This window comes from Vigna unguiculata, chromosome 3 (assembly GCF_037176805.1).
Source record: "Vigna unguiculata cultivar grain cowpea cultivar isolate G323 ecotype 2 chromosome 3, ASM3717680v1, whole genome shotgun sequence".
In the NCBI taxonomy this organism is placed as follows: Eukaryota; Viridiplantae; Streptophyta; class Magnoliopsida; order Fabales; family Fabaceae; genus Vigna; species Vigna unguiculata.
Genome location: NC_140794.1, coordinates 6,063,098 through 6,086,961, shown reverse-complemented (window position 1 = coordinate 6,086,961; position 23,864 = coordinate 6,063,098). Strand labels below are relative to the sequence as shown.

The 23,864-nt window shown below is 28.0% G+C and overlaps 2 protein-coding genes and 1 non-coding gene across 3 annotated transcripts; 2 read left to right on the top strand and 1 right to left on the bottom strand.

Annotated features, from left to right (window-relative positions):
- The first annotated feature begins 3,146 nt into the window (after positions 1 to 3,146).
- On the top strand, positions 3,147 to 6,997 carry LOC114176050 (inositol-3-phosphate synthase). The gene is made up of 10 exons (XM_028060955.2): positions 3,147 to 3,426; positions 3,529 to 3,597; positions 3,698 to 3,833; positions 4,912 to 5,159; positions 5,294 to 5,520; positions 5,664 to 5,779; positions 5,989 to 6,165; positions 6,248 to 6,436; positions 6,524 to 6,586; positions 6,668 to 6,997. Exons 1-10 carry the CDS (start codon positions 3,239 to 3,241, stop codon positions 6,785 to 6,787), a joined length of 1,533 nt encoding a protein of 510 aa, XP_027916756.1. The 5' UTR covers positions 3,147 to 3,238; the 3' UTR covers positions 6,788 to 6,997.
- A 1,824-nt stretch (positions 6,998 to 8,821) lies between these two features.
- Positions 8,822 to 8,894, top strand: TRNAA-AGC (transfer RNA alanine (anticodon AGC)). Its single transcript has one exon. It is a non-coding gene; the product is annotated as a tRNA-Ala (tRNA).
- A 2,625-nt stretch (positions 8,895 to 11,519) lies between these two features.
- LOC114176403 (putative glucan 1,3-beta-glucosidase A) lies at positions 11,520 to 14,034 on the bottom strand. The gene is made up of 7 exons (XM_028061446.2): positions 13,777 to 14,034; positions 13,574 to 13,693; positions 13,263 to 13,460; positions 12,837 to 13,168; positions 12,595 to 12,744; positions 12,087 to 12,430; positions 11,520 to 11,967 (listed from the first exon to the last, which is right to left on the bottom strand). The coding sequence occupies exons 1-7, from the start codon at positions 14,017 to 14,019 to the stop codon at positions 11,783 to 11,785; spliced, it is 1,572 nt and encodes a 523-aa protein (XP_027917247.2). The 5' UTR covers positions 14,020 to 14,034; the 3' UTR covers positions 11,520 to 11,782.
- Between the last annotated feature and the right edge of the window lie 9,830 nt (positions 14,035 to 23,864).

Genomic DNA, 23,864 nt, shown 5'->3' with positions numbered 1-23,864 from the left:
TCCACATACTCAAACCCAACGAAACTTTTGACCCATCCCCATCTCCACCGGATAACGGGTATAATCTCGTACCCATACCCATACCCATTTTCTTACTACTTCAATATTAATTTTAATTAATTTTTATAAAATAATAAATTTTTTATGATAAAGGAAACATAATATTATCAAATATTCAATATTAGAATGATGATTGTTTCTTCCATATCAAATACTTTAAAATAAATTATAATTGTTTACATTTTATATAATAATACCAAATAAAATTTCATGAGAACTAAAACAATTATTAAATTTGCAAATATTAATGAAACATAATTGATAAAATTTAAAAATATTTTTAAAAAAATATAAAAGAAAAACAAATATTCAAATTAAAATATATTTTAAATGTTTGTTTACTTCAATTTTTTAAATTCTAATAAATCTTTTTTATACACTAATAAAAGTTATAATACATCATTTGATCAAAATGATACAAAGTACATAATTGATATTTTAAATGTTTGTTTACTTCAATATTTTTAATTCTAATAAATATCTTTTTTATACACTAATAAAATTTATAATACATCATTTGATCAAAATGATACAAAGAACAAATAATAATCATAATAAAAATTTAAAATAAATTATAATTGTTTACATTTTAGATTATAATACCAAATAAAGTTTCATGAGAACCAACACATTTATTAAATTTACAAACATCAATGAGACCTAGTTGATAATATTTAAAAATATTTTTTAAAAAGTATAAGCGAAAAACAAATATTCAAATCAAAATATATTTTAAATGTTTGTTTACTTCAATATTTTAAATTCTAATGAATATCTTTTTTATATACTAATAAAAGTTATAATACATCATTTGATCAAAATGATACAAAGAACAAATAATAATCATAATAAAAGTTTAAAATAAATTATAATTATTTACATTTTAGATTATAATACCAAATAAAGTTTCATGAGAACCAACACATTTATTAAATTTGCAAACATTAATGAAACCTAGTTGATGAAATTTAAAAATACTTTAAAAAAAATATAAAAGGAAACAAATATTCAAATTAAAATATATTTTAAATGTTTGTTTACTTCAATATTTTAAATTCTAATGAATCTCTTTTTTATACACTAATAAAAGTTATAATACATTACTTAATCAAAATGATACAAAGAACAAATAATAATCATAATAATAAAATTTTAACATAAATCTTGTATCTTTTGAACTTCAATTATGTTGGATGGTGATAAAAAAATAAATTTTTACATTGTAGTAAATAAAAGTTATTTATATAATTATAGTGAAAAAATTACAATATGATTGATAATGAGTTAAAAAATAAAAAATAATTAAATAAAATATATCGAAATAGTATTATACATAATGAAAATAAACAAGAAATAAAAATATTAAAAAATTAACAAATGTTTACAAACAATTTGAGAGACTATTGAAATAAATTGCACAAAAGAAAACAAATGTATAATTAAGGGTATGATAAGTTGAAAAATATCTTAGAATCTAAGAAAACTTTTCAAATATCAACATATATACTTAGTAGTTGAGAAATAACAAAAAATGTTTTAGTGAAATAACAAAAAATGTTTTAGTGAAATAAAAAATTTATTCAAATGAAACAAAAACTAATAATAAGAATAATAAGTAAATAATTTTTTTATATTACCTAGTAAACGAAATGTTTGTGCTATTAAATACTTAAATTGAGAGTATTAAACATTTTCATGTGAAAGAAAAATATACATTAAATAAAAATATTAAAAACTAATAGAAATATTCAAATGTGAGACATAAATTTTTTTAATTAACATACATATTTTGAACATAATTACATCAAGATTATGATAAGATGAAAAATATAATGGATAATTACTATATGAAAACCTGTAATAAAATATGCGTATGAGTTAGTTTAAAAGTGACAATCAAATTTAGTTGAATATTTAAGACTTGTATTTGATATATGAGATTAATTTAGACACTACATAGTTTTGAATTGTATTTTAAGTAAGAATGGTAATTAAGGGAGGTGTTCGAAATAAAATAAAAAATAAGGATGGGCTCCCAAAGCAGAAAAAAGGTAAGCTTAATGCGAGGGTGCCGATAGAAAGAAGATAAAATTTCTTTCTCTTCAATAAAACTATATATATATATATATATATATATATATATATATATATATATATATATATATATATATATATATATATATATGTTTATTTCAAGTGATGATTTCCGATCAAATGATTTTTTGTGAAAATATATTTATATTGCTAGTGAAATTGTAGTTTTTTTTTAATAGAAGGTAATTAGGGTTTTTAAAATATTATTTTATTGAGTTAAAACGAAAAGGATAGCATAATTTATTGAGTTAAAACATTCTTAGGAATAAATAATACTTTATTTTTGACATTTTTCTATACTAAAATTTTAAATAATGAAACCACGTAAAAAAATAGTTATTAATGCGAAATAGAAATAATATTACCAAAATGAGAAGTCTTATCAAAATTTTAAAACATTAAAATTTTAAATAATGAAACCACGTAAAAAAATAGTTATTAATGCGGAATAGAAATAATATTACAAGTCTTATTCAAAATTTTAAAACATTAAAAATGTGTTATTTAATTTACTTTTCATAAAATATACGAGAACTCACTAAAAACGAAAAAAAAAAAAATAGTCATTCGTAGACGAAAAAAGAATCTAGTTAAAAAATTAAAAATTTTCAACCAATATTAGATACTAAAATGATTGTTGTAGTATTTTATACAAATATCATAGTTATAAAAAATAACTCGTTAACATTCATTACAATCTTCAGAATAATAATGGAGTCAATTAAAAAATATTATTAGTTCACTCATCTTTCCATTAGATATCGTTCTTAGATAATTATTATAAATTTGAATAATTTAATATCGAATATGAGGAGAAGGTACAAAAATCGACACTGACATACTGTAACTGTATTATAACTAAATGAAATTGTTGAATTGTAAAATAGTGCACATATATTTTTTTGACAATTATTGTGTTAGTCTGGGTCTGAGAACCACTCGTTCTGTGACATGTGAAGAAGCATACTATTGAGCTTCGTCTATATATTGAGGTTATGCGCTACGTGAAACTGCACACAACCACCCATCAGCTTCTTCTTCTTCCTAAGAGAGTTTTTTCTTTCCACCTTTGGAAGCAAGAAAAATGTTCATCCAGAGTTTCAAGGTCGAGAGTCCCAACGTGAAGTACACAGAGAGTGAGATTGAGTCTGTGTACAACTATGAAACCACTGAACTTGTTCACGAGAACAAGAATGGCACTTATCAGTGGGTTGTGAAGCCCAAAACTGTGAAATATGAATTTAAAACTAACACTTGTGTTCCTAAACTAGGGTTCGTTCGTTCTCTGCGTTTTCCCTTTTCCCTCTTTTCCTTTTGATTTTGAATCATTTGTATTGATTGTTTTGTTGATTTGGTTTGTTTGATATTTGTTAGGGTAATGCTTGTGGGTTGGGGTGGGAACAATGGCTCAACCCTCACCGGTGGTGTTATTGCTAACAGAGAGTTAGTTTGATTTTCCTAACCATTACTTTTGGAAGTTGTTATTATTATTATTATTATTTGTGGCTATGGTGACCAATGAACGTGTTGTTATGATTCTCAGGGGTATTTCATGGGCAACAAAGGACAAGATTCAACAGGCCAATTACTTTGGGTCCCTGACCCAGGCATCAGCCATCCGAGTAGGGTCTTTCCAAGGAGAGGAAATATATGCTCCTTTCAAGACTCTGCTTCCAATGGTATACTACCATCTCTTTAGGGAATGAAATTAATCACTCTTTGTCTTTTCTCTGCTATTAAGTTAATACTTCTGAGTGCAAAAATTCAGAACTATCAAAAGAAATTAAGACTAAACTAAAATATGTTAATTATTATATTTAATTTAGATTGTATTAAATTTTAACGTTGAAAAAAAAATAAATTAGGGATAACTGGTGGTGTGTATTTTCTTGCGCATTAAAAACCGATAGGTTAATAAACATGCATGTTCTGTGACTAAAACCGTTTTGCACGATTAAAGTGCACAAAATAAATATTTTTATATCTTGTTTTGAGACGCTTAGATATGTGTTTATGATCGAAAGATGATATAGGAAAAAATATACTAATAAAACATTTTTATTTTTTTTAAAAAAGTAACCATTGAAATTAACATAAATTATCCACATAAAAACAAAAGCAGTTAATCATATCACACTAAAGTCTTGTTGTTAAAATATTATTAAAATGTTATAGGAAATCATCTGAATAATATTCTTTTTTTTTCTTTTTATCTACTCCACTTATTTTATTTATTTTCCTTTGTCGAGTTCAATTGTCTGAGAAATGCTTCTTTATCAAGGAAAAGTGAACAAGGCCCACAAAGTACTGAGCCAGGGAGGATAAAAAGGAAAACAATAACTGGAGATGAACATTGTTAATTTATTTAATAAAAATAAGTATTAAAACCTAAAGTATTCAAAATTATTCCATTTATTAATTAAAAGTTCGACATTGTAAATGTATTTTTTTTATTGTCGTTGACTTCTATTATAATTATTTCAAAAATTATATCTACAGTTGTTTTAAATTTCCTGACAATTCAATATTAACTCATATTTTTCTTAAAAAAAAAAATACTAAAGTGAATATATAATTATTTTAAATTGTATAGATTAAATAAATACCCTGTACATCACAGTATAAACATGTGACCACACAAGGTGGAAACAACAGTGACATGAACTAATAATACTAACATGTCGAAACATAAAACTTCTTAAATCAATTATACCTTTTTCTCCAACCATGCATGATCATGAGTGTTAATTTATGCAGGTAAACCCTGATGATATTGTGTTCGGGGGATGGGATATCAGCAACTTGAACCTGGCTGATGCCATGGCCAGGGCCAAGGTGTTTGACATCGACCTGCAGAAACAGTTGAGGCCTTACATGGAATCCATGACTCCACTCCCTGGAATCTTTGACCCCGATTTCATTGCTGCCAACCAAGGAGACCGTGCCAACAACGTCATCAAGGGCACAAAGAAAGAACAAGTTCAACAAATCATCAAAGACATTAAGTAAGTCCAACAGCATCAATCTAACTAAATAACTACATCTATATGTATATATTGCACATACTAGTTAGCATCTTGTATACTCTGTTTGAAACTCACAGAATTTGTTTCATCCGCTATTTGTCATGAAAACTCAGGGAGTTTAAGGAAAAGAGCAAGGTTGACAAGGTGGTTGTCCTCTGGACAGCCAACACAGAGAGGTACAGCAACGTAGTTGTGGGTTTAAACGACACCGAGGAAAACCTCTTGGCTTCCTTGGACAGGAACGAGGCTGAAATTTCCCCTTCCACCTTGTATGCCATTGCTTGTGTCATGGAAAATGTTCCCTTCATCAATGGAAGCCCTCAGAACACCTTTGTCCCAGGTTCCTTGTTAATTATTAATTATTATTATTATTATTATTATTATTATTATTATTATTATTATTATTATTATTATGTGGGTCTTTAATTTTTTTATCTAAGCAAAAGTAAAATTGATGATGAACTTTGGGTGTGTTGTCATCAGGGCTGATTGATCTGGCCATCAGAAGGAACAGTTTGATTGGAGGAGATGACTTTAAGAGTGGACAGACCAAAATGAAATCTGTGTTGGTGGATTTCCTTGTGGGGGCAGGCATCAAGGTACATCTTTTGGTGTTTTTCTTACTAATGTCCTATCACGTGGTCCTACTTTCACCGGTTAAGGACAGACTATCATTTATTAAATCGTTTTGTTTTCATGCTTAACTGGAATTAAAATAATGTATTGTATTGGACTATTTATTTATTTATGCTTGCTAATAAAGTAGAAGCAAATTGATGTTCATTATTGTCTTGGTGATGAGTAACAGCCAACATCAATAGTGAGTTACAACCATCTGGGAAACAATGATGGCATGAATCTTTCAGCCCCTCAAACCTTCCGCTCTAAAGAAATCTCCAAGAGCAATGTTGTTGACGACATGGTCAACAGCAATGCCATCCTCTATGAACCTGGCGAACATCCTGACCATGTTGTTGTTATTAAGGTAACTTTTGTTTCACATTTTAATGCTCACTCTAATCGGTTGTTTATCTGATTCTTTTGTTTACTGGTTATTGAATTTGCAGTATGTGCCTTACGTTGGGGATAGTAAGAGGGCGATGGATGAGTACACTTCAGAGATATTCATGGGTGGAAAGAACACAATAGTGTTGCACAACACCTGTGAGGATTCACTGTTAGCTGCTCCTATTATCTTGGACCTGGTTCTTCTTGCTGAGCTTAGCACTCGAATCCAGTTTAAAGCTGAAAATGAGGTATGCATATTATGTCTCTTAACCTTCCAATTTCCAACTTCCGTTATATTCCGCTTTCCAAGACTCAACCAATTATGGCTTTAACAGGGCAAGTTTCACTCATTCCACCCTGTTGCCACCATCCTCAGTTACCTGACCAAGGCCCCTCTTGTAAGTTTAAATTCTCTATCTATACATAATATGAAATTTTGGAAGGTTGCAAAAGTAATTATTGTGGTGGCAACAATACAGGTTCCACCTGGTACCCCAGTGGTGAATGCTTTATCAAAGCAGAGAGCTATGCTGGAAAATATCATGAGGGCTTGTGTTGGATTAGCTCCCGAGAACAACATGATACTGGAGTACAAGTGAAGTAGGGAGAAGAGAGTAACGATTTGGGATAGTTTGGTTAACTGTGCCTAAAACTGAACTTATATCCCATACCCTCTTTTTCTGATATCTATTGCAAAATGTGAATTTGAAGATCTTACGATCTCTGTGTCTGTGTTCCTGAGACTTATTTGAGAGCAGGCTATCTACGCATGTAAAATAATACAAGTTATTCAAGTGTCTTGTGCTTAATTCACTTTCTCTAACCTTTTTCTGTCACCTGTATTTGGAAGCTTTGAACAGAGCCTCTCTTGGAACTGATAATTCAGTGTTAACTTCTAGAACTGGTTTGGACCACACATCACATGAACAAACATATTCTAATAATCACCCACAGTTCTTCATAAAAGGTAATGGCAATTATGGAGTATATTTGGAATACAAACATTTAAACTAGAGATACTTGGTCCATCTACAAACATTTGTAGTACTGTTTCAAAGGACTACAAAGTTGGGATCTTCAATAGTTGTATTGAATGAATTATTTGCTTGTCTAAATGAACTGAATGAATAATGAAATATAAAACGAATAATGGTTAACACTATTGATTGTTGTTTAGAAGGGAACTACTTCATAGTGTAGAATAATATGAATGGGTGTTCCCCATTATTAAGGCAGAGGTTCTATCAGTGCTGTGTTACATTGTATTTATTCAGGAAATAGACTTAGTTGCTTCAAATCATAATATTTAATATTACTCCCATGCGAACACATGCTAAATTTGCAAGATATAATAATTTGAGTGTAATGTTTGCAAAACCCAAAATAAATAAAAAATTGATCAAATTTAAATGTTGCTAATGTTAGAATTAATTGTTGAATTAATTCTATTAATGACTCATTTGAAATATTATGATGGGTCAATTGTGATTTAATAGAATTTAAAAACTTATTAGTTATTATTATGGGAAGTGATAATAAAATAAAACAAAGATAAGATAAAATAAAAACCAACTTGATGACGTTATTTTATAAAAAAGATTATATGACCATAAGATTCTTTTCACTATAACCCATCAAGAACATGTGAGAAGAGAAAGAAAGGCAAAGAGATAAATTGGAAACGGTGGTTGAAGAATACACAAAATTACAAATTTAAAAAACTCATATTCACATGATTTCTCATGGATCAAAGTTAGTACTCTATTATGTTTGATCGTGATAATCCTAAATTCTAAATATCCTTAATATTTTACAAGGCTTGGATGAAATAAATATTAGTTTTATTCCCTATTTTTTGTGAAAAAAAAGAATAAAATGAAGATGAGAGAGAGATAAGCAATAATGGATGGAGACATGAGACAGCATGGCATCATGATAGCTAAATGGGTGGTTTCAACATCATAAACGCGTGAAGAAAATGGAATGGATCCATAATGCATAGATGTTACCATTATTGTACGAGTCCACTCTCTACAATTGGACCATTTGGCCCAATCCATACCATAAACACTGATATTCTCCACATTTTAATCACTATAATGTCTCTCACATAAGCCTACAACATCAATTTTTTCCACTTCATCAAACCAATTTTTTTTTCTCATATATAATAATTTTAAACTATATCATGTTTTTTTTTGCATTATTAATATTCTCTAATCACCTGTTCTTCAATATCTGATTTCACTGTGTGAAATTATTTTCAGAAGAGATGCAACAACAGTTTAAATATTCTCAGATCTTCTTTTTTTTGTTCATATTTTTGTACTATCATTTTTCCTCTCTTTTTTTTTTAATCAAAGCACTCATTGATCATCACCTTTTAAAATCTTTTTTTTCTTTAGTGGGATGAGTTTACTTTGAAGTTTTCAATGTTGTTATAATGTGTGAAGGAACTTTTTGTTCATCTCGCCATGAATTTCACACTACCAGTGCAATTATTCCTCTCAACAAGTAAAATACGACACGTTTTTTTTAGTTTGAACCAGACTCTGAGATAACAGGTTGCACCAGTGAATCAGAAAATAACATAAATATTACTACTTATAATAAATTTATGAATTAAAAGACATGGGGATGTAGCTCAGATGGTAGAGCGCTCGCTTAGCATGCGAGAGGTACGGGGATCGATACCCCGCATCTCCAAAAGTTTTTTTTTTCTATTTCTAGTAAATATATTTTATAAATATAATTACTTTTTTACCTTGGAAGCTTGAGGAAGTAGCTCAGATGGTAGAGAACTCATTTCCTATGTGAAAAACACAGGATCGATACCTGGCATTTTCATTTTCAAGGCTTTATAAATATTTGTTTATTAATATGGTGGAATTTATTTTAAAAATTATTTTATCACATTCTTTAATTCTTAGGTGAATTTAGATTGTTATGTGACTCATTCATAATTTTTTACACTTCTTAAATATCTCAATAGCAGCATGTGTCTTCTTCACGTGCTGGTTTTTTTTTTTTTTTTTTTTTTCTAATGGACTAAAATATTTATTGTGAATCCATAATAATTGAATGGAATCTGTGTAGATTCTAGTAACAGATAATTGGGGGCATGGTTGAAAGTCATATATGTGCTAATAAAATAGGTATCTTGTTGTGGCCCCAAAAAAAAGTGAACTCAAAATTGACAAATAATGCAGAATTATTGTTGAAAGGTGCATGAAGTATGGTTACATTATTGATGCAAATAACCTCAAACATTTTAGTGGATAAACATTGCATGGGGCACACTTGAATGAAGTGGCCCCAAGTTCACAAGATAGGCAGTAAATTTATTTAATTTCTTAGACCTCACTATATGTTTTTATAGAAAATCAGTAAATTATTTATTTCATCATTAAAAATGGCACCTAATTTTATAAGTGTATCAAATTTTAATGAGATTTAAATATAGACTTCAAAATTTAAATTCATCTTTCTCTATTTGTTTCTTTTAAAGAAGGCTAATTTCATTACAAAATTATATGTTTGTTAAGAATTCGAGTATGGTATTAAGACTTGAGTGTGAGTGTTTTTTTTTTTTTTAAATCTTGGAAATTTTATACCATATTATCTTTTAACATTATTAATAATTATAACTCTCATTTTTATAAAAAATTACACCAAGTTAAAAAATAATAAAGTCGTGTAAGAATTTTAGGAGCAAAAATAATTACACTAAATTTTTAATCTTGAAAATATGAAGTCGCCACTTTTAAATATAATTTGAATTCAAATTCAAATTCAATTGCACTGAAGTCGTCATGGAAGGACGACTTGAAATCAAAATCAATTTAACTAAAACGTCATACCAATTCACGACTTCAGTTCAACTCAGTTTTTCATAGACGTCACACTTAATAACAAATTTAGTTCAACTTAGTTTTTGGCAAAAGTTGTCACACCCAATGACGACTTTAGTTAAAATTGTTTCAAAGAAGTTATCACACCCAATGACGACTTCAATGTATCTTATTTCAAATAAGTTACCACACCTAATGACGACTTCAATGCATCTTATTTCAAAAATGTCACCGGTGCTTATCACGACTTAGCTTTGGAAGAAGTCTCATAGTCACCACTTCACCTTAATTAAAAATTTAAGTACATGATTTAGTGAAGGTAATTTGATGGAAGTCACCTCTGACCCCTACGACTTCATATTAATGAAGAATTCGTTCGTTATTTTCACGACTTCATTAAGGTCATATGATTCTAAAAACTTCTTTAAAATGAAATCATACGAGACAAAACTTAACCCTTTAAGTAATTTTTTTTAAATCTAGAAATGTAATATCGAATGCAAATTAACCCATTTTAATAATAATACAAAAAACTTTCCCATTAAAGTAATTGATCCAATTCCTTTGTTTTCACAAAATGTCCTCTAACATAAATTAAGTACTTAATCAATCAATGGTCTTATTTAGCCGTTTAAATCAATGAGATGAATGTAAAGGTGACAAGTTTTAAAGAAAGTATTACATAAAAGAAACATATATTCTAAATCTCAATTCAAAGAATATTGCACAAATTATAAATTTTGATTTCAAAAGGCAATGGTTTTTAAATTCAAAGTTTTATTCAGCAAAGATAAAGAAAAAAAAAACCACTCCCCTATGCATAATTTATAATTGACTTGAAAAATATGTAACATGTTAAAAAAAAAAGAAATATTACATATTAAAAAAAATTAAAGAAATATGAAAACCCCATTCCTTTTAGTAGTTCTTCATTCCAGTCAATATATACACTTGATATCATATTGACTTGTACTTGTCACTCTCAGAGAAAAAAATGAGACTTGTTTAAAATAATTTCTTGTCTAAAAGTGTAAGTGTTATCATTAGAGAGACTAAAAATTATGATTTTGACACACTTAATTATGTATCTCTGAAAAAAATTGTTCATTTTTTTATTATTATACCGATCATAATATTAGAAATTGCAGTATATTCTAAATATCTATATCTTCAAATCTAATTATAGTTTTCGTGTGTTTTTAAACATGTCCAGTGTTATTAGCAAGAACACCTTACCACTAGTCCACTTATAGTAACTCTACTGGGCTTCAAATGCATGATTACAAGTAAACAATAGATATGATATTAATTGAACAATTACGTCACACAATTGTAAAACCTCGTTCTCAACATGAGTATTTTAGTGCTAATTAATTCTTAAAATTTAGAATTTTTCATCTATTTTATATCACACTCGTCTAAATTATCATCTCGACTCTAACAATGGTTTTATGGAAATTTATCTTGAAGCCCAACACAGTTTCAAGAGACCATAATAAAGTTTTTATTACTACTACAATACCCATTCCTTATGAAACAAGGATCAATGTATAAGAATTTCAAGAACTTAAAGGTGCAGTTGCTTCATGCGTACAATTAACAATATTAGGGAGTGTGAGTTTTTGAAGTCACTAATTAAGTATTTGACGAACTTGAACTTCCTATGTTGTTGTGTTTTCTTTATTTTTGTAAATTACACTTCCATTTGGGATACCCAACACTCTTTTGTGAGCATAGGGCACACTAACTAAGCTTAGCATAACCATTTTCAATCATCCACTTGATGCTCCAGGAGTTAGAGTCACATTTATATGCCCAATAAGCCCATCCAAATTTTGCACCAGAGTACACCTGCAACTGGGCTTGCATAAATTTTTGTTGACTTTCCTTTGATGCTCCCTCAACTTTCCAATCACCACTCCACTCCCCTGCACATTCCACCATCATATGCTATAGATTTCTTAGGACACAAGGTTTTAAAAGAAATTCGCATAACCGAATCCAAGAATATAATAAAGCATTTATGTCAAAAAAGTAGAAAACTTGCCTACAAAAATGAGGGGTCCATCAGATGTGGTGAGAGAACTAAGATCTGAAGCTCTTTGTTTTCTGATATAGTCAATGTTCTGCTGCACATTCATATTGGAGAACCTATCGGAAAAGAGATTGTAGTAGTGCACATCAATGGCCACTTTATTGAAAGCCCCAGCGAAGGACAAAAGCACTTTTGATTCTCTATCCAAAGGGTTAGACATGATCACGTAGGCACTCGACGTGTGTTTTCGAACCGCATCATAACCTGCTTGATAATAGCTTTTCAGACTTTCCAAATTCACACCTTGAGGCTCATTCATTAGCTCAATTGCTACCAGACCCGATCTGTTTGCATATCTGAAACAGAATCAGCACAAATATTTTTCAGTTGTCCTAAAAAGATATTTCAGTAAGAAGAAGTATTTAAACTGACCTCAACTTTTGATCGATGTGAGATTTATTAAATTTAAACGAAAAGTACTAAATGGCGGTGACAGTTATCTAAAGATTAAAAGTAAAACCTTTGAGCTAGGAAGTCTATGGCTGCAACAGTGTCAGATATGTATGAATCACCCCATTCTAGAAATCCATCTCTTGAGGCACTGTGAGGTTTTCCGTTCTGGGAGCCTGGAGCAGCGTGCAGGTCCACAATTACCTTAATTCCATACTTTCTGCAATGACATTAAAGAGTGACATTTATTGAGACAAAGTGGTTTTTTTCCAATTTTACATGGTAACGAAATTGACCCTTAAATGGTCTTACTCTGCCCATGTGAAGGCATTGTCCAGCATTTCCAAGGATCCCCCAACAAACGGTTTTGGTGGTGTTGGGTCTTGAGCTATCCACCACCCCACGGGAATTCTCACACCGTTTAACCCATTTTCTGACATGAACTTAAAATCATCTTCAGTGATATACGTGTTCCAGTGATCCTGCATGATTTTTGGGGCTTTGTCTGGGCCATAACCATTTGTAATTTGGTATTCCCCTCTTATGATGCTTCCTGTCAAAACATTCATCTTGAACACCGAAGGGTCATTATCATCCCAACTCGATCCTTCATAATCTGCAACCACCGCAGTCTCTGATATGGCCTGATAAACAAAAACAATATCAACACCATACAAACATTACAAAGTGGTCACGAGAGTTAGTTCAACAGTAACATTAATAACACCAACAAAGTACCTGTAAAAATAGACCGTTTGATGCTCTGATGCGAACCCTGTTTGGTTCATCATCATTCCTCAGAATCTCAAATGTTTCCCTGTCGCTTGGTGAATCAGAATCCGCCACTAAACTGTTTCCTTCATCCTGATTTGCCAATCCCACAAATTGCTTACTAGAAACTCTAAAATTGAAGGCCGTTTCATTGACTCTCCACAACTGCGTTGTTCATGGTTACAGAAAAAAAAAAAAGGCACTAATCAAATACATAAAATCGTAATCGTGTAAGAAATAAAACTCTTGAAAGTGAATGTATGAATAGAGGAACCAACCCTGAACGTTTCCCAACCCTTAGCTCTGGTGCGGTTGGCAACAACAATACTTCCTCCCCCTTTTTCTGCACACAGATATTTCTGTAACTTGGTTGACATTAACTGCACTTGAGTTCCATCCTGAAATCACCAAAAGAATGTTATCTATAAACAAATAATTTGACTTGTGATAGAAAAGATCAAAAGAAAGATTAAGAACATACCAAAAGATCTTTGTTGGGTATTCCATCAAAGAGAGAAGGTTTCATCCAGCCCTCAATAACGAGCCAATTTCCAAGATTCACAGCTTTGAGTGGCAAATTGAAATTTTGAGTCTGAGCAAGAGCATGGTAAGATGAGAGGTAGAAAGCTAGCACAAGGTTCGCATAGAATAATTGGTTGTTCATCTTACTACACTTTTTGTTGCCTGGAGTGAGTGCTACGCAAGAGTATAGTGTGTGTAACATATATATAGAGCTCAAACTCTACAAATATTTTGCCATGAATTTTACATAGATGTTGTGTTTTGCCCATCGAAAACCAAATGTTGACTATCAATTCTAACAACTTTTTTTATTATCTGATCTGGCATCTCACGTGAAATTCTAATTCAATTTTATAATTTACTTTTTAAAATTCATACTAGCAACAGGATGGGAGAAAGTGTTGTTTTGTTTGAAATTGTACAAGGTCATTTTTTCCTATTCCTTCCACAATGATTTTTTCTTATTCTTTGTCGAACGTCACATTATTAATTTATTAATTTATATATTATTAATTATAATATTAATAATAATTTCAATTAATAAATAATTTTAATTTAATTTTAGTAAAAATAAATATGAATTGAGATATAAAGATGATTAGTGATAAACTAACTAATATAAATAATTGATTTAATGTTATACTCCAAATTACCAATTTCCTATTATAGACTTAAAAATATCATATTACAAATTTAAATTATTAGATTTGATGTGATGACAGTATACTATGAATGAAAATTTTCAACCGGAAAAAAGTAATTAACTAATAAAATAAATTATCATAATAGTTTTAATTTCAATTTATAATTAATAATTCGAGCTAAAACTTAGTAATTATGAAATTTTAATTAATAATATAATAAAATGGAAATAATGTAATAAATTTTAATAATAGTTTTAAAATTGGAAATAATATATATATATATATAATATGAATTTAAAGAATAATTAAATATTATTATTATTTTATTTTTATCATTTTACTTTATTTTATTATTTTTTTTACAAGGAAATAAAATAAAAATCGTAAATTAGTTAAAATAGAATAGCTACCTAGAAAACTAATTTAAAGTTAAAAAAATGGATTAAACATGTTTAGTTATTGATTTAATTTTATAGATTTAATCTAAATTACTAATTTCGTGTTCTAAATTTGAATTAATTAACTTGAAATGATAACATTATAATGTGAATGAAAATTTTCAACAAAAAAAGTAATTAAATAATATAATAAATTGTAATAATAGTTTTAATTTAATTGTAATAATAACAATTTCAAACATCTTGGATTTAGTTGATCACTTAGTTTAAGTTTTATTGCATAATAATATGTTAGAACTAACTCTTAACTCATGATCCATTAAGTGCCTACTAACTCTAAGTTTGTATAGTAATCTCAAACTTCTTGGGTTTGGTTGATGTTTAAGTGTTATTGCACAACAGGATTTATTGTTGTGAAAAAAATGTGTACCACAGATATACACTTAATAGAGCATGAGTTGAAGATTAGTTGTAACATGTTATTTTTACTTTCTTGTGCAATGAGATTTAAGTTAAGCAATCAACCCAAACTCATCATGTTTAGAATTTCTATTATTACAATTAAATTAAAACTATTATTACAATTTATTGTATTATTTAATTACTCTTTTTTATTGGAAATTTTCATTTAAGTAGTGTTATGTTTTCAAGTTAAATAGTTTGAATCTGAAACATGAAATTAATAATTTAGATTAAATATATAAAATTAAATCAGTTATTAAATTTTTTTAATTTAATTTTTCAACTTTAAATTAGTTTTCTAGATAGTTATTCTGTTTTAACTAATTTATGGTTTTTATTTTATTTCCTTGTAAAAAATAAAGTAAAATGATAAAAAAAATAAAAAAAATGTATCATATTTAATTATGCTTTAAATTCACATAATTCATTAAATATTATATATATATATATATATATATATATATATATATATATATATCATTTTCAATTTTAAACCTATTATTACAATTTATTATATTATTAAATAATTCATATTTAATAATTATTAAGTTTTAGCATAAATTATTAATTATAAATTGAAATTAAAACTATTATTATAATTTATTTTATTAGTTAGTTACTTCTCTTTTGTTAAAAAAATTCATTTACAGTATAATGTCATCACATCAAATCAAATAGTTTAAATATATAATAGAAAATTTTTAAATCTATAATAGAAAATTGGTAATTTGGAGTAAATATATAACATTAAATCAATTATTAAAAATAGTTAGTTTATCATTAATCATCTTTATATCTCAATTCATATTTATTTTTATTAAAATTAAATGAAGATGATTTATTAATTGAAATTATTAATAATATTTTAATTAATAATTAATAATGTATAATATATAAATTAATAATTTAACGTTCGAAAAAGAATAAGAAAAAAGTATTTTGGAGGGAATTTGAAAAAGTGAGTATTTTCAATTTTAATGAAAACGATACTTTCTTCCTCTCAAATGTCCGTGTAAATTTTAAGAAGTAAATTATAAAATGAAATTACATATTGACGTAGGATGCGATGGTAAAAAAAGTTATTAGAATCGATACTCAACATACCGTTTTCGTTTGTCTATGACCATACATCATTTTCTGTCTCCATCTGAAGATTGGAACCTAAGTTTTAGATTTAGAAACCCTAAAAATTAGCAAAAAAGCATAGAGAAAAAGGTTCAATTATATTCCTTTAAATATCAGTCTGAGTAGTATGTTTCACTCAATGTTTTACATCAACTCACTCGCCATTGCCATATACAAGTAGGATCTCAATTTCATTTGTGGATTTAGATCACCTTTTTTTTATTTCTTTATTTAAAAAATGACACTTTAACAAAAAATATTTTTTACATTTATATTCTCCCTCTCAGATATTATTTCTTCTTGTTGAAGCATCATTTTTCTGTTGTTCATACAGCACTTTCGCATAAATAGTATCATTTTAGTTTTTAATATAGTTTTTAAAATATAATGGTGTATGTGTGTGTGACATATGAATTGATGTTATTTATTTTCTTTATTATATTTATATGCCATGAACACTGATACCAACCCACATGTGCTCTGTCCCTCTCCTTTGATCCAAAATATGACCACTTTTTCTTCCTTCCGAGTTAAACCAAACATTCAAACAAACCTCTCCTTTGCTACCATCTATTAAAATTATTGACAAATTTTTGTAAAATTTTCTTACGTAACTTCTAAAAAAGCTTAGTCACAAGGGTTTTTTTTTTTTATATGTTCTAGGAAACGTTTGATTCGTTCATATTTTTTTTTTTCTTAACTTGGGTTTGTACTTGTTATAAAAAATATCGAAATTCCTACGCCACAGAAGAAGCAGCCAAAAATGTTTGTTGAAAAGTTGAATGAGTATTGGTGCATGAAAAGACTATAATGATTGAGTTTGTTTGGCTTAGAACTTGCAATCCCTATAGAGTAGAGTAGAGGCATTGATTCTGCACAAGATTTTCTTGCCTCTCAACATCTTTACTTTATCTTTCTCACATTTCAAGTGATGCTTCATGTAAGTAATGTTGGTTCAATCATACCAAAAATTAAAATTGAAAGATACACTCATCCTCTATAAATTTATACTATTTTTTTGCCAACAAGTTATTAGTTAACATCACACCTTGTTCATTCTCTTTAAGTAACTTCAATTACAGCCTTACTAATGCTGATGTATTTTTTAATAATATTGATTTCAAACAAAATTTGTTGAATCAAAGTAAAAGATGTATTTTCTATATATATATATATATATATATATATATATATATATATATATATATATATATATATATATATATATATATATATAGTATTATATTGGTGTAGTTATTTAATTGAATATGAATCACATTTTATAAGTAAAGTTTAATTCTCTTCTAAGTTTTGATATTTTTAATTGAGTTTCTATAAAAAAAAATGTTTTTTTAGCATTTAAAATATTTATATTTGTCAATTGAGTTTATCTTGTTTAACTTATTTATTAATTAACTAGGTAATATGACTATTATTTTACTTTCTCATTTTACTTAATTGTTTCCAAGAGATTTGAGATTTTCTAGTTAAGATAAAATGATTTTATGGTTAATATAAAATGATAAGTGATCTTTTTTCTTTAAATGAGAACATGTTGGATAATAAGGTATTATTGTTGTCACTTACATCTACGACAGTGACAACGACATTACGTAGTCGCAGTAGATGATGATGTGGAAATCATCAATAGCAATGATAAATGAACTCATTGCTACAGACTTTATTTGAATTTGTCCCAATTTTAACTAGAGATTTTTACATGACTAGATATAGGTAACACTCAATTTTTAAATGGGGTACCAGGTGACAATGTGAGCTTGACCCGACAGGCCGACCTGCAAAAACCTAGTCTACATGACCCGCAACTCGCACGGGTTGATCTGTTACCCGCATAAAAAAAACTTGCATTTATGAATATCGGTTACTTTATTTCTAGACTTTTACATGAACGTTCCAAATTCTTGTATGAGTGAAAAAGACAAGTATTATGTATTTTTAATTGTGCTTACCACTTCTCTCATAGGAATGAGAATAAAACAAAAATTTTATAATCATTAAGTATGATGATGAAAATAAATTTTTACTTTAAATATGAGAATTAGTTGAATTCATATCCACCCCCTCCCCATTGTCATCCTTAGCCATAAGAAGCATGACGACCTCCATATATACTTACATCAATGGTGGTAATAACGATAATTTCTTAGTGTAGGTGATGACATAAAAGTCATCGAAATCATAATGATCTCGTTATCCACTGTGTTTTCTTAGAAAATAATAAAAGTAACTTCTCTTGTATTAACCACAATATAATTTTATATTATCACAAAAGTTCATGTTTTTTTAACATGTGGAGTAAAAAAATATAATAATGAGATAAGATAAAAATTGTCACCCAATTAATAAAAAAAAATTAAATGATAAAAACTCAGTTAAAAACTACAACATCTTTTAGTATCCAACAAATAAAAAAATTAATAAAAATTCAATTAAAAATACTCAAATTTACTAAATTATTTAAACTTTAAATCTATATTTCTAATTTTAACATGCATGACATATAAGCGTTGTTGGTTCAATCATGTCAAAAATTAAAATTAAAACAAACACACACCATTCAAAATTTCGTTCTATTTGTGGCCAATAAATTGTTAGTTAACATGACACCTTGCTCATTCCTTCAAGTAACTTGAATTACAACCTCACTAATGCAGCAGGGATATTTTTTAATAATTTAAAAATAATGTTGATTTTAATAAAAAAAAAAGTGTTGAATAATAGATGTACATACATTAGTGTGATTATTTAATTTGATGTAAACCACATTTTATTTGAAGGAAATCAGAGAACATAGCATGTTAAGCTTATTGTAATTGAATAAGTATAAATTATAATTTTAACAAATACAATCTAATAGCGATCTCATGTATTTCCAAAGCTAAAAATCAGAGCCAAGTGGTTTTAATAATCAGTGACAGACAATAAAGTTGCATTGATGTCATACATGTTCTGTTCCAGAAAAGCAAATATAAAAACACGTATTCATGTAAAATGGTGATGCAGTCACAGTCATAGATTTAAAAGTTTTCCTTTGATGGTAAATTGCAGATGGAAGAGTAGCAGTTGAATCTGGTTGAATATTTTGCTTTGGAATGAATTAAAAGAAGAAATAGTTAGGCGCAGATAAGTACCACTCACTTACCAAAGAGTGCCATAATTTTCAATCTATCTCACCGACAACATACGTCATATATGAGGGGTGTTAAAAGGTTAGCCATGAGTCAACAACAGGTGATGTTGTGTTTCAACAAATCAAAGTTGCTAATAACTTTTGTGTTGGAGACATGTTGATCATGGAACTCATACAACAATTTACCACTATTCAATATTCTCAAATTAACTAATCAAAATTGAACCCAGATATTTAAACTCATTTTCTTTTTCATTTTTTTTACTTTTAATATTTAATAAATCGAATAAATTTTAGTCACAGTAGTAGGGTGTTGCTTCTTGCACCACATCACATCTCTTAATCCACCTCCTCAAAACTCTTCTCGGATCCGTAGTAAAAGAGGCTCCAGAAAAAATATTCCAGAATTGTTTATTTTGAATGATATGGTGCAGGAAGAATTTTGTATGGGTGTAGGAAGCAATTGCCACAGTAGTACGCAGTCACACATTTGATTTTGCTGTGAATGGGCCAACCAGAAAAATGACCCAAAAATGAGAAACACAAGGCCGACCATAGAGCATAACAAAACAAAACCAAAACCTAAGCCTATAAATAACACAACAGACCACATGTTAGGTACTGCGTTTCAAAACTAATGGCATGCAATGTCCAAAAAAGTTTCTTATAGGTTCTAACTTAGCTCTAATATCATATTAGAAGTGAATTTTAAATCTAATTAAACCCCACAAAATCAGTTTGTAAGGTGAAATTTACATCTCACTTATATATAACACATCATATAAAATGGATTTGCTATCATTTTACTATAAGTGTTATTTTGTGAAACTTCTTTGTGATGAGATAACCTCTTCAAAACTTTGCTTGAAACAAAGCAATCTTCATCTACATGCCAACAAGTTATAGTCACTTGTGGCCGTTATAACTGTACAAGAAATAACCAATGTTGAGTCAACATTTAGCTCTAATAAGTCTATTTTGTTTTTTCTGAGGTATCTATATATTTGAAAGCAAAATATTAAATCTATTTTATTAATGTTGTAAAGGAAGAACTAAATAGTGAGAATATAAATAAGAAAGCATGACATTAAGATTATATAGATAATAAACGATAAACATTGCAAAAATAAAGAAAATTTACATAATATAGGTTTTGTTTTTGGCGTGATAGAATTTGAAAGTAGTGGGGCAGGATCTATCTGGTAGATGAAGCAAAGAGGCAGAAAAGGGGTTTTTTCTTCTGACGAAAACTGTTTCACGTGGTGTAGGGGATGATGCATGCATGTCACAGCAACCACAGGCACAGGAGCTTCCAAGACCCAACATGCAATACATATCAAATATCTCTTTCTACCCAAACACTCTTCTCGCTTTTCCTCCTCCTCCCTTCATTAATGCACCCGCCTGCAACCTCGCTTCCAAAAACCGGCCTCCATCCCCACTCACTAACTTTTTTTCTTTTAAACTTTCAACTAATTTAGTCTTATATCATTAAAAATGCGTAGATTTAATTTAATATTTCAAATACATTTTTTTATTAATATTAAAGCGAAAATATGTCAGACAGTATAATAATCCAATTATTTCTATCATAAAATACGTTTGAAACGTCAAATAAAATGAACAAAATAATCCAATTATTTCTATCATAAAATACGTTTGAAAACTAAATTTACATATTTCTAAAATCGAAAAATTAAATTAAGACAAAATTTCAAAGAAATATTAATATTTAGGGTTAAATATGTTTTTGGTTTCTTAATTTTCACTAAATTTTGGAATTAGTCCATTTCAAAATTTTAGACCAATTTAGCTCTTCATCTTTCGAAATATGTAGATTTATTCATTTTAATCAAATTTTGTTAAGTTTATTTGATATTTCAAGCGCGTTTCATAATAGTATTTGACTTAACATTAAAGAAAAATGTGTCAAATAATATAAACAACTCAAATAAAATCCCTAACATGCGTACAAAATATCAAATAAACCTAACAAAATTTTATTAAATGACTAAATCCATATATTTCGAAAGATGGAAGACTAAATTGGTTTAAAGTTTTGAAATAGACTAATTCTAAAATTTAATAAAAGTTAATGACCAAAAACATATTTAACCATAATATTTAACTCTAATATATATTACTTCTTTTTCGTTTTGACCTTTACTTAAGACACTGTTAAAATAGTAGTTCAACACAAACATAGTGTGAAATCTTATTAGGGTTTTGCATTTGAATTTAAAAAACATAGTAAACATTGTTGTTTTTTTGTAATCTTCTGTTAAGGACAACTGTTTTTTCTCTATGAATGTCACGAGATGGAAGGATGATTTTGGCAGTTGCTTCGTCGGCTTCGCCTAAACTGTTTGCAACTGCGAAGCTGCAACTCATCTCGTGGAGCGACAAGTATATCCATAACTCATAATATGTTAGTAGTGAATGTTGCAGGTCGATTCAATTAGGGTTTTTGCATTGTGTTGTGTCCATTTCATTTACAATGAAATAAGGGTTTCCATTTTAAAATCTCATGATTTAGGAATTGTTTTTTTCTTTAATTTTTTTTTTTGTTAAATGTAGAATGTGTAATGACTATGTTCAACAAAGTTTCAATAGAACACAAATGTCCCATATCACTAATTTGACGGTAAGATGAACGATCTAGAATAAAGATAATTCCCTTTTTAAGTACTTAATGATAAGCTTTTTTTACTAGTTACTCAAAATTTTAATAGTTCTAGTTGAAGATCAATTTAGACTTTGATTCATAATCAATTATAATTTATTTTATTAATTATTGAGAACTATTTTAGATATTAATCATTTTTAGTTTATAAAATAGTTTCTAACTTAGTCAATATAATAATAATTAATTATTTTTCATCTCTAAATTAATTGGTATTTAATGATTTTCTCATTACAAATAATAAGTATAATTTGTATTAGTATCATCATTAAGAAACTAAAATAATAGGAACATCCGAATTATGTTATATGTAATATTGCACAATAACATAGAATTTGTTTAGTTTGGATTATATTTACTTGTGGTCTTCAAGCTTTTCTGGTCAATTAAATATCCAGTCTTAAAGTTAATAAATTATTGAATATTTAAAAGAATTTGTAGAATACATGTAATTAGGGTTTGAGGATTTAGGATTTAAAAAAATGACGTTTCGTAAGTTTCAAGTAAAAGAAAGTTTACAATATTTTAAATGATTCTATTAATTCCAAGACAATAAAATCCTGTCTTTGCTTTATTTAGAAAAGAAAAGAGAAGGAAAGAAAAACAGAAAAATTTGGATTTCTGGTTGGTAAGAAGAATATTTGAAATGAGTAAAATATATACTTAAATGGTATTAATATCAATAAATTTAGAGAGATTATATAGAACTTAGAAGAGGATGTTGTTTTTACCTATCATTTTATATAATGATTGTTTTTCTAAATTGAAAGGAGTCAATAATTTATGATAGTTGGCACCAATGTTTCTTCTTCTCATTTACATGTGAACCAAACAAAAGAAAGGAATATAATATTAAAATTATTTATCTTCTCGCATTTTAGTTTAGCTTCAACTAAACAAGGTATAAGTTTCAAGAATAATAACAAATAAACCATAATAATATTTTTGTCCCATTAAGTATTGACACTTTTTAAATAAATAGTTATTTATTGCTTAATTCGAGTGATAAAAGGATTCTTTTTAAAGCATGGTTTATGACTTTCTGTTGCATTAACATGACTGAACTTCAAGACGCTAAAGTAGAAAACTTTTTACAATGACTAGTCATCTATAAAAACATTGACGTTCAACGAGTTCCTAAAGTTGACAAGTCAAATTCTATTGCTGTTATTTATTTTTAATCGATCATTTTTTTTAAACATTCTTCGTCGCCATTAGCTCAGAATCGTTTGAAATACTATATATTATTTGTGATTTAAACCGTTTTTAACTCCTTAACTTCATAAAATTGTTATTATCAGGTTTAAGAAAAATGCATTTTTAGAATGTAAAAAGTTTCAGAAATTAATTCTAACAATTAGGGTTGGAGCCTTTTTTATCAACTTCATTAATATTATTGTTTATGCATAGAAGATACGTTCTCTATTTTCATGTTAGATTATCGAATTCGTGGTAAAAAACATTTATTAGTAGACACGTTAGTGTTTTTACATAAACTTTTATTAAATAACTAGTATTGACGAAATAAAAAATGATTTCTCTAGGCAATAAACTGGTTGGGGAGTAAGAAAATGGGAAAATTAT

What these genes read in the sequence shown, in the direction of transcription:
- LOC114176403 (XM_028061446.2), bottom strand. Translation starts at nt 14,019, where the DNA reads ATGTTACACACACTATACTCTTGCGTAGCACTCACTCCAGGCAACAAA. An exon ending in TACCCAACAAAGATCTTTTG is followed by an intron (nt 13,694 to 13,776) that starts GTATGTTCTTAA and finishes TGGTGATTTCAG; the next exon opens with GATGGAACTCAAGTGCAGTT. An exon ending in ATAGACTTCCTAGCTCAAAG is followed by an intron (nt 12,431 to 12,594) that starts GTTTTACTTTTA and finishes ATTCTGTTTCAG; the next exon opens with ATATGCAAACAGATCGGGTC.
- LOC114176050 (XM_028060955.2), top strand. Translation starts at nt 3,239, where the DNA reads ATGTTCATCCAGAGTTTCAAGGTCGAGAGTCCCAACGTGAAGTACACA. An exon ending in ACTTGTGTTCCTAAACTAGG is followed by an intron (nt 3,427 to 3,528) that starts GTTCGTTCGTTC and finishes GATATTTGTTAG; the next exon opens with GGTAATGCTTGTGGGTTGGG. An exon ending in TCAAGACTCTGCTTCCAATG is followed by an intron (nt 3,834 to 4,911) that starts GTATACTACCAT and finishes TAATTTATGCAG; the next exon opens with GTAAACCCTGATGATATTGT.